The 11,710-nt window shown below is 47.1% G+C and overlaps 1 protein-coding gene across 1 annotated transcript; it reads right to left on the bottom strand.

The window, feature by feature from the left end:
• Positions 1-5,349: 5,349 nt before the first annotated feature.
• LOC125539133 (phenylalanine ammonia-lyase-like) lies at positions 5,350-8,040 on the bottom strand. The gene is made up of 2 exons (XM_048702501.2): positions 7,478-8,040; positions 5,350-7,355 (listed from the first exon to the last, which is right to left on the bottom strand). Exons 1-2 carry the CDS (start codon positions 7,870-7,872, stop codon positions 5,609-5,611), a joined length of 2,142 nt encoding a protein of 713 aa, XP_048558458.2. The 5' UTR covers positions 7,873-8,040; the 3' UTR covers positions 5,350-5,608.
• Positions 8,041-11,710: the final 3,670 nt, after the last annotated feature.

Here is an 11,710-nt window from a genome sequence, read left to right as displayed (position 1 = left end):
TAACAAAAAAGGGTTTCAAAGGACCCAAATGCTATATTGATCAAAGTGAAGGTACATAGCATCTTATGGCATGACCCAAACTAGAATGAAATGACAACCAAGTCCCTGTGCTTTATGAGAAGGACCTTGAAACACGGATACATAATGCAATCAGGTCCAAAATACCCTCCTCCCAGAACTTAGTCAGCGCCTGATACGCAACCACTTGGTTCGATGAAGTCTTCACAACAGCACACCATGAACTCTACTTGAAGGATGCACTACTTCCCTTGTGTCATCGTGGTCGAGAGGAAGAAAACTGGCCGCCCTTGGCCAAGCAAATCGGCCATGTGTATGAACTGGTCAAACATCGACTGACGCAGTTGATGCATAGGATAATCCAAAGCAGACGCCGAAGATCCACTCTGTCCCCAACAACATCTTCACCACCTTGCATCTGGTTCTTCCTGCAAAAACAAGGCGAGTTGGGAAACATCTTCCTGTAGCATAGGGACCAACCAAGCCGGTGCCAGTCGCATAGATCCGGCGCAACAGAACAACAACAAGGCAAAGAGTGCTTGGATCCGACACATCTCTTCTTGCCGCCACCTGGACGGGTAGAGAAAAGTAGCGACCTCACCACCTCCACCACTTACCGTAGCATCGGAGCGACCTTATTGAGGGGGACACTGTCAGATCCATCGCCGTCCTCTTCCTCCACCATGAGGGCAAGGAAGAAGACAACAACGACCACCACGCGACGCTGCTCTCAAGCTATAGGCTGGCATATCGTGCCAAACCAATACATAAAGCCTAATATGCACATGGAGGACCCCGAGCACCTCTATTTAACCATCGCCAGCCGGCAGTGCCGTCGGACGAGGCGTTGGATCGGGCCGGGCAGCCCTGGTCGACTCTCCAGAGAGGAGCGGAGGAAGATAGATGAAGGGGAGGAGAAATGATATTTACCAAGGAATGAATTTAAACTAAAAGAAATCAAAGCCCTAGTTAGTCTGAGCTTGGGCAGCACGATGGAGCTACCGGAGAAGCTCAGTCTATAACATGTTTGTTAATTAGTTACTCATCATACGAACCGCATGAAATACACATGCTGCATGCTCTTACCTCCTAATTGATAGTGTGATTCGAGTAACCGTGCACTACGAGTTCTTTTTTTGCTTTTTGTTTGAGGTAACGCTGCACTGAAGTTACGAATGTGCAGACTGTACTCATGTAAATCATGTTCTTTGTCGTCGATATTGAAACATTTAAAAGAAGCAAGGCGGCTGCATGCACCATGTACAAACTACCAGAAAGGAGATCTTATATAAACCGAAAAGGAGATAGATTTGTTTAGCTAAAGAAAGTGGAGTTCTGCTATGGACAACGGAGTCGTTATCTGATCACTAGGCCACTAATGACCTTTTTTGAAGTGTGAAGAACCCCACGTACTATAGTATTTTAAAGTAACCAAGCACACATGGTTAAGAGCAAGTATAATAAGTCCTACTCAGCAGGCTACAAGACTTGCCACGTCACAAAAATCCTACATAGAAGAGAGAGAAGTGAGGAGAGAGAGTAGAGCCGGCTCTTCACTAGTCGCCCGCCTATACGCATGTTACGAGGCGCAATAGCTGGCTTGCAGCCCGAGCTGCTGCCTGTAAACCAGCGCTTTGCCATTCCTCCCAATCCCAGCATGCAAAGATTAATACTTAAATCCAACCCAACAGCCAACCTATAGCTGTCCTATTATATGGTGTTGGCTGTATGAAGACTATAGATGACATGGACATGACTATAGAGTCGGCTGCTGCCTCTCTTATTAACCATGCTCTAAATGGGGCTTAAACTCGATCATGGTCTCGAGTATTTTCCTATCCTTTTCCTGCTGCTTTCCTATGAATTAATTAGTCCACTTATCAGTCCTCCCACGGTCAGTCAGTCACCGAGTCCCGCGACGGAAACACGCCGGTGATCGGAATCACGTGGATTTTTTGCTTCCTTTATTTATGAACTCCACTTGATCTATTGAAGCTTCGTCTCAAGATCTTGAAACCCGCTTTTGTTCCTGTCTTGGTCGTCCGTGCAATTCCATCTCCAAATGAGTAAATGACGAAGGATATTCCGGTCTGAATGTAAAGCCATTCTGATGCATACTTCCGGCCCTCCAGTGTGAAGTTTCAATCCTCAGTGCACACTTGACTTGCAGACTTGACTTGTGTTGACCAGATATTCTGGAAACTTATACGTACACTGCAAAGAGTTCAACTGTGGAGAGGCTCCGACTGCAGCATGTGCCGTCCTAATCAGTGATTTGTACTCACGGATTCGCGCGTTCCACGGCAAGCGGCGTTTGGTTTTTCTCCTGAGCCTCGATTCCGGCTGTTCCACCGAGGGGAACCCGGCCGGTGTACACTGGTACTGCGTCCGGCCTGGTCATGGTCGGTCACCGCGTGCACACCGTGACCACGCATGCGACAGAAATTGCTTCCTTGACATTGCTGATGATGGTGAAGTTTACATCTCGCTGTAAGTATCCACCAGATTCGTCTGAGTGGTCAAGCGGTTGGTCGTGCGAAGTCAGGGAACGTATTTTCCATAGCCAATCGGTCAGCTCTTACAAACACGGGGCGGTCGGATGCGTGCATACATGTGGACAATCTTGTTTAAGCTTCAGTCTGCAGAAAGAGATCGTTGAGGACCTGATCCGACGACTCGCAAGGACAAGAACCCCGGCTTGTATCAGTACGATCACACTGCATGTGAATCTTGTTTGAGCTTCAGTCTATAGTAAGCTCATTATGATCACACTGCACGTGAATCTCTCGAGGTGAAAATGCATGTGGACACTCGATTTGTGCAAGCAGTTTCTCCCGAACGAGTGAAGAAGTTTAGATTAATTCAGATGTAATCTACATCCGTGCAAGTCCAGGCTGAATAAAGTTCACTCTGTAATATCGCGGTTTTAGTGAAGTTAGTTAAACTGGCTGTTTGCCTGAAGCGAAAAACATGCAAATTCCTCAAAATTATTGTAGCTAGATGTTTTCAGTGATCTTCAGTTATAAACTACTCCTCCCTCTGTTCACTTTTATGAGACCTTGAAGACATTTCACGCAGTGTACAAAACAGCCCATTTTGGTTGTCTGAAATGACTTACAAAACTGAACGGAGGTAGTATATTTTTTGAAACCATTTGGTTGTTGTCTTAAATTAAGTTGAACATCAACGCCCATGCTAATCACTAATCAGGGAATATCCACAATTTTCTTCCTGAAACATTCTCGCACCATGGGTGCTAGACCGGCAATTGCCTAATTTTGACCTCATCTTTGTTGATGCTAGACTTGTTCTGCGAGGATGTTAATATTCGACTTGACCTATAGTTGCCAACAACTCCACCACCAAATCTTCAGCGTTCAAGTTGTTGACCATTGACTTTCTAACATTGGTCAAAATTCAGATTTCCAGAACAAGTGCATTTTTTCCCTTGAACGAACAACTGCATGTGTTGAGTGTGCTTAAGAATCCTACCAACTATAATGGCACCCCTAACATAACCCAAAAATATTACTCCCTCAGTTTCTCCTCAAATCTTAATCATACTATATGAGAGGGCTCTTTGCCACATGAGGGCGGGGTTTCAGCAAGGCATGTATGGCACTTCATCTTGTCAGCTTCTTTTGAGTGCCCTTTAAATTACATGGGAACCTGATATTTGGTTTAGTGAACATTTTCATTGACGAAAGAAACTATCTGTGTTTGGCCGCCAACAAAGAAATGACAATCTTCTATCTAAAATATGTTCATAGCACCAAGTTAGGAGAACATCATATTATGTGCTTTTGTTACATTTCAGACTGAAGTTGGTAAATAGAACACCTAATAGGAACAAGTGGGTACAAGACTGAGAATTCAGAGAAGCCATCACATTTTGCCGACGAAAGCGGAACTAGCCACTACGGAGATGACGAGTGACTATGTTACTACATAGGAACTATTTTAACTTCTTTTTTTACAACCAATGAGTAGTCTACCAAGAGGTTGGGTTACAATCGAGCAAACAAACTTGCTGAAGAGTATTCGGAACCCTGCCTATCAGCGTCAGATTGCCATTTCTCCTTGCTTCAGCTGACAGTTCGTGAGCCAAATTATTACAATTCCTCCCCACGATGTTGATCTCACATGAGAAGTGCAGAAGCTTCGTTTTTATGTCAACCAGCAAGGAGAAACAATTGGATCGGTTCGTCGAGCCAGCCTGGAGCTCATTCCCCATTGACGTGCTGTCAGTGTCCACCACCACTGGGTCCTTATACAATTTTCCTGCTCCAGAACTCCAACCATTCTAACTTTCTGATCGTGGTCTATGTTGGTTTATCATGTCCACACACTATATGACATGACAACAATAGATTCTTTACGGTCATGAAAACACAATAGATTCTTTGCACTATTTGAAGTTGCCTCAAGAGCCACCAGACCATTGATTTAGAAAAAGGGACACGTATATTTATCATGAATATTTACCAGGCATTGTACCATTTTAACTTAAAATGTTAGAAGTTCTACTGGCTACCTACCACTACCAAAGCATGCAATTGCATTTTTTGCAACAAACTAGCAGCTTTGTAGGAAGATTGCAAAACACCGACTTTTAAGGAAATACAATTTTTTTTTAGATTGAAGAAGGAAAAACAATGAAAAAAAATACGGTTTGAAGATGACTACTTGACTGATTTCTGCTTCTCCTACTGAATTCGAGATTAGGACACAGCTGGTTGACATCTTCATTTGATCCAACACTGACGCGTTAGTTGGCAGGGTACGGTGGCCGGTGCAAAGGGACATACATTCACGTCTCCTATATGGTCAATGTACGCATAGAGCTGTTGATGCGTGTAGATTAAAGAACACCAAAGGGAGTAGAATATAAATACGTGTCACATGCCTGAGCAACCTTATAATCTTCATATATATTTCCTGCCTACGTATGGCTAGAAACTAAAAAATAGTGCAATGTGCAGAAGCACAGAGAAACTTCATGTGTATGTACCTTGTGTTATGGGCTGAGATCATTAGTGAATTAATAATAATGGATTCACAGGTATGCGGAGGTACGGTAATTGAATAACACCAAGTTAAACATGTGCCTCCATAGAAATCCAAACTGAAACTAGTAAGCAGAATACAGAAACTGCAAAAACTAAATGGGAGATTGTGAATTCAGAGAAGCCCTCACCCCCGTTCATAGAATTCAGAGAACTTAATACTGATCGGTGACCACCTAAGCACGAGTTTTACTTTCCGAATCGCCGTACACACACCATAAGAAATTCCAATAGTTGGTTCTCGGACTATTGCCACGAGGGCTGGTTGATCTCAAAAAATGGAGCCAGTAGATTTATCATGTAAATTTAACACACACTAACTTTTTAACTTACGTACACCATAAAAGTTCTACTGGCTACCCAACACTACCAAGTCATGCAATTGCAATCTTTGGCAACACATTGGCAGCTCTAGAAGAACATTCTAAACATCAACTTTTCGAATATACAATGAAAAAACAGTATTATCATAAGAGCCTTCAGAAATCTGAAGCACATTACTCTTCACTTTCTCGATCCTCTATTTAGCAGAGAGGCAGGGGCTCGCCGTTCCACTCCTTAAGGCACTCAAGCAGCGCATCGATGTGCTTGCCCTGGTTCATGGCAACGAACACCTTGTCCACCTCTTCGCCAGGAGACCGCATCTTCTCTCCGGTCAAGTACTCCGTTCCAAGCTCCTTGCGCACGAATCGGTAGAGTGGGTACGACCGGCATTCGGCAATACGGTTTTGTTGTGCGGCAGTGCCATTCTCCACGGCGCTCCTGGCAGCCTCGACCTCCTTCGGCAGCACTGCCCGAAGCTCCTGCTCGAATGTGGCAAGCTTCGCGAACACTGACGTCTCCACGTCACGCTCGGCCTCACCATTTGCCAAGGCATGCTCCACAAGAACTGCACGCATCTTCTGCATGAGTGGGTAGTTGGCGCTACAAGGATCGTCTGCGTACGCAAACACCGCCTCACGGTCGATTGTGAGCAGAAGGTCCTTCTCGCAGAAGCGCGCATTGTGGAGATGGCCATTGGTATCGGTGCTCAGTGTCTTCCTAGCCACAGTCTTCACACAACTCTTGACAGCATTCTTGACATTCTCCTCAAGGTGGCGGAGGTCGATAGCCTGGCACAACGCGACCAAGAAAGTTGAGGACATGAGTTTGAGTATGTCAATGGCTTCGGCGGTCTTCCTTGAGGAGATGAGACCAAGAGAGTTGACATCTTGGTTGTGCTGCTCCGCACTCTGGACATGGTTGGTCACAGGGTTGCCCAAGAACTGAAGCTCGGAGCAGTAGGAGGCCATGGCAATCTCGGCACCCTTGAAGCCATAGTCCAAGCTTGGGTTGCGCCCACCGGAGAGGTTTGAAGGAAGGCCGTTGTTGTAGAAGTCATTCACCAACTCTGAGAACTGGGCAAACATGAGCTTGCCAATCGCAGCAATGGCAAGCCTGGTGTTGTCCATGGACACACCGATGGGCGTGCCCTGAAAGTTTCCACCATGAATAGCTTTGCCACGGGAGACATCGATGAGTGGGTTGTCATTGACGGAGTTGATCTCCCGCTCTATCGACTTGGTGGCAGCACGGATGACCTCAATTTGAGGGCCAAGCCACTGTGGCGATGTGCGGAGTGCATACCTATCTTGTTTTGGCTTCATCAATGGGTCAAGCTCACCGAGCTTCTTCGCGAGCATCATGTAGGAGCTTCCTTCAAGGATATGCTCCATGATGGCAGCAGCCTCGATCTGCCCGGGGTGGTGCTTCAATTTGTGGGTCAAGTGGTCGGTGTACTCTGGTTTGCCGTTCATCACCTCGCAGAAGACGGCTGACAGGACCTCGGCAAGGAGGCTAAGGATGTTAGCCTCGAAAAGCACCATGGATGCAAGCCCTGAGCCCACTGCCGTGCCATTCACCATGGCTAGGCCTTCCTTTGGCTGCAGCTCAAAGAAGCCATGCTGGATGCCGGCGATCTTAAATGCCTCAGCGGCATTAACCTTCGTGCCATCTGGAGCGGTCGCCATGGAGTTTGGGCGGCCGGTGACGAGGCCCGCTATGTATGAAAGCGGGACGAGGTCACCGGATGCGGTGATCGTGCCCCGAAGCGGGAGGCATGGTGTCACGTTGGCGTTGAGAAGCGTGGCGACCGTCTCCAGGATCTCGAAGCGGATGCCAGAATATCCCTGGAGTAAGGTATTGACTCGGACGAGCATCGCCGCCCTCGTCGCCGCGGCAGGCAGGACGTGGCCGTCGGTGCCGGTGCCGAAGGCTCCCGCGTTAAGGAATCTGAACACACAAGCAATCACGAAAAAATAAGGCTTCCATAACTCAATTCATAGTCTGGTACTCACATAACTAACAGAAATGCTTAACAAGAGGAAGAACTGGTTTTGCGGTTTAATTCGTACCGGATGAGCTCTCTCTGGAGAGCGCCGCCCTCCTTGGTCCTCCGGTGAGAGGTGGCGCCGAAGCCGGTGGTGACACCGTAGCTGTCGGTGCCGTTCATCATGCTGTTCATGACCCAGTCGCTGCTCTCCTTGACGCGGCCGCGGGCGGACTCGTCGAGCTCCACCCTGGTGTCGCTGCCGGCAGCCACCGCGGCGACCATGGCGATGGTCAGGCTGGCGCCCTCCATGGTCACCGCAGGCCGTCGGTACTCCTCTACCATCCGCTTCACGGCATCCAAATGGCTACCCGAGAGCTCCTCCGCCGCCTTCCCCCAGTTCAGTGGGTCGGCCCGCGCCGGCTGTGCCACGCACAAGCCATCGCCGTTGGCGGCAACGTGTGCATTCTCGCACTCCATCGAAAGATGCAGAGAAGTACTGAAGCAAGCGAGCTAGCTGGACGCCGGCAGGTGTATGTGTATCTTGATTCTGAAAGTAAGCTAGCTAGACGCCGGCAGATGTATGTGCTGAAGAGGAGCTGTAGCTGCAGATGAAGCTGAGGCTCTTCTTGGAGGGGAATGGAGGGAGAAGACGGGTTAAATAGGCAGCTGAGGAGGTAGGTATGACTTATGAGAGTGGGTTGGTGAAGAACTGGACGGCGGGGTTGACCACTGGATTGGTGGGTGCGGAGTTCCTGTCGCCACGGGATCGCACGGAGCGGGTGGTGCGGTGGTGGCTTCGTGGCAGCCGGACTGGGTCGAGTCGACGTGGGCAAAGCAGGAACTGGTTGGTGCGCGTCGCGAGAGGGGGACGGCGGCCTTCTCGTTTCGTTGGGGCTGACCTCCTCGTCCTCCATTTCTCGTCGGCTCACGCACAAAAAGATGCACTGCTGTGTGTTTCTTCAATCTCCAATCCCGAGAGTCATCTAGCTTGCTATCGCGAACTTTGGTTCCAGATGCAGTTTCAGCATTTCAAAAAAAAACTTCAAAAAAAAAACGCGAACGTTGGTAATGGTATGCACTGATGAACATAGTAGTAACATTTTTTCCATGCAGTTTCAGCTTAATCTATATAGAGAGATACTATAAGCTTCCATGATTTCAAGCGTTCCCGTGCTTTGAGGTTTGTGGGGCCGTCTGTAAGGTCGTTAGCTGTTTAATTTTATTTCTCCTTATCTTTTTTATTTATTTTTAAAACATTTTAATTCATTAGCACTTATTAGAATCCTTGAGCATCTTTTAATTAAACTAAGATTTTTAAATAAAACATTATAGACGATTTTTTTCAAGCTAACCATGGGACGAGTGAAAACTTCGTGGCCAATCAATTTGAGTGTTATAGTAAGAATTCCACGGTTTCTGCATGGAACAGGATCTCCTAAGAGGATCAAACGACCACCATCAGTTGACACCAAGACCGAAACATGTAAAAACACCAAAATCACGCTTTAAAGAATTACATTCTTCTCTCGGACCAAATAGTCTCCACTCTCCAACAACAACCCGACTCGATAAATGAATGGAAAAAATCACCACCAAAACATAACTAAAATACAAGTCAATACAAATAAAATTCAAACAAAACAAATAATCGCAATGATCTACCAGTTATAAAAAAAATCCCACGAGTGAGGAGCGGAGCGACTAAGCACGCATCAGCCTTTAGTTCTTTTTCATACGTGCACACATTCTGAAGTAACAATTGATGATTATTATTGTTATTTTTGTTATCAGAAAACAATTTAATATTAACGCATGATCAGTTGTTCAGCACAGCAATCGTATGAGATGCACTACCACCTGGTGTTGATTGCTGAAGGCCGGCCTTACCTAATCATCATCTAATTAAGTATGCTCCTTAATGTTGAAGTCCTTCCCTTCACTTGAGGTGTCCAATTTTGAATTTGGTTCATGATTTTTACCGATCAACTATTTCATTTTCTTTTTTCGAGGAACCGATCAACTGTTTCTTGACTAGCTCTGTCATTCAACAGGGGTATTCAGTTTTAGATTTGATTGAAGATTGTGATTGAGTCAATGATTTCTCAAATTAATCAACAACCAACGTGTAAACTATGCATTTTTAGATTTGATTCACCATTGTGACTGGGTCATTGATTTCTCAAATTAATCAACAACCAACATGTAAATTATTCATTTTTAGATTCGATTCACCATTGTGACTGGGTCATTGATTTCTCAAATTAATCAACAGCCAACGAGTAAAAACGCATCAATTCTATGCATCCTCTCACCATCTAAAAAAGAAGAGCCAACATATGATAATGTAGCACAAATATGATAATGTAGCACAAATATAGTACATGCGACCATCAGCGCAAGAAATTTTCCCATATAATTATCCGTTGATTGATAGACAGCACAGAATCACACCACTAAAAGAGTGCACTAAAACACCACAATATTACATATAAAGACACACTTCATCATCTTCCCCTTGTGCCAAACCAAATTTTGCCTTTATGAAATGCTAATAACATCAACGGTGCAGCGAAGCGCGCCCATTCTAGTTGGTACGATGATGCGACAACCGCTGCGCTACGAGTCATGAACGTGCAAACTTTTAAAAAAAAAACTTTACTTCGGTAAGCATGTTCTTTGTTGATACTGGAACATCTAAAATATGCGGGGCGGCTACCTACACCGTGTGTGGTATAAACAAACTACCTGAAAATAAATCTTAGAAGGAAAAGGGGTTAGATTTGCTTAGCTAATGAAGGTGGGGTTATGCCATGGAGAACCGGTGTCGTTATCTGCTAATGCCCCATGAGGTTCCACTAGTACTCCCTTTTTGAGGTGTGAAGAACCCCACGTACTCTATTTCAAAGCAAGTGCTCATATGGGGCCTGAACTCATCTATCACGATCTCAATCGAGTGCTTGTTTTTCCTATTCTTTTCCTGCTGGTTTCCTATGAATGAACTAATTTGCTGCAAAGAACATCCCATGAATTTGCTTAACGTGCGACGGTCCAGCGATCAGTCCTGCTACGGTCGGTCAGTCACTAGTCCCGCGACAGAAACACGCCGGTGATCAACTGTTCCCATGGTGAGCTCCACTGGTCTATTGACGCTCCCTCTCAAGTCTCAAGAGCTGGAAACCCGATTTGCTCCCGTCTTGGTCGTCCGTGCAATTTCGTATCCAAATGAGTAAATGGCGAAGGATATTCTTGTCTGAATGTAAAGCCATTCTGGTGCAAACTTCCGGTCCTCCGGTGTGAAGTTTCGTTCCTCGGTGCACACTTGACTGGACAGACTTGACTTGTGTTGGACAGACTTGAGTAGTACGCTGCAAAGGGCGTGATCTGATCAGTGATCGGTCAGGTACGGAGATCGGGCTTCATCGCGCGCGTCTGTGGCCACGAGGACAAGGCGCGCGTTCCACGCGGCGTGTGGCCTGTCGCCTCACGGTCACGGGTCACGAGTTCCACGGCAAGTGGCGTTTCGTTTTTCTCTTGAACCTCGATTTCTCCTGCTAGGGATGCAAGTGACACGTTTAGTTAATTTTTGCTGGCTTGATAGTTCATTTTTCTCAAACAAACAAAAAACCTTTTTGAACTATCATATCATAAGTGGATTTTAAACAGGACCGGATTGACATCCCTAGCTCCTGCGTCCTCTATTTCGATGGCATGTCGGTCACGTGCGTGCACACCGTGACCACGCATGCATCTCGAGACAAATTGCTTCCTTGAGCAGTTTAGGACATCTCCAGCCACATACTTCATACTATAAGACACGTGCCCCCTTCCCCGCGTCAACCACGACCGGGCGACTCGGGCAGGGATGAAACCCTATCCGTCGGAGGCTCTCCTTCATTCCCTCCCTCCCTCCGCCCCCGCTGAAGGACGCCGATAGTGGTGGCGGGGGCCTGCCTCTCTCCCACGCCATGGGAATGGTGCAGAGTCCCGCGACGTGAGGAGGCGTGGCCGATCTGGCCTTGGCGGTGCGGCGGGTGTCCCTGCCTTGACCGGCGGCGGCGCGTCGGTCGGCTCTGCCTCGGGTGGCGATGACTACGGGCGCGGTGGCCGGCCTTGCGGCATTGGCTGTGTTTGGCAGCGGTGACCGGATATGCGTCGACGGGCCATCTGACCTCGGATCGGCGGTGGCGGCATGGAGGGCCTATTGGACGGGTCGGCACCATGAGTGGTCTGGCCTCCGGACGGGTCTGATCTGGCTGGTGCGGCTTGTGATGTCTACTACACAACCTTCTTCTTGTAGACATTGTTGGGCCTCCAA

The sequence above is a fragment of the Triticum urartu genome, chromosome 2A (genome assembly GCF_056163025.1).
Source record: "Triticum urartu cultivar PI428250 chromosome 2A, HENAU_Tu73, whole genome shotgun sequence".
NCBI lineage: Eukaryota > Viridiplantae > Streptophyta > Magnoliopsida > Poales > Poaceae > Triticum > Triticum urartu.
The sequence above is the reverse complement of the archived record's forward strand: the minus strand, read 5'-3'. Positions and strand labels throughout refer to the sequence as shown.

Bases quoted from the DNA above. Each gene is read 5' to 3' on its own strand.
- LOC125539133 (XM_048702501.2), bottom strand. From the start codon at position 7,872: ATGGAGTGCGAGAATGCACACGTTGCCGCCAACGGCGATGGCTTGTGC. The intron at 7,356-7,477 runs GTACGAATTAAA...TTGTGTGTTCAG, and splicing joins CTCCAGAGAGAGCTCATCCG to ATTCCTTAACGCGGGAGCCT.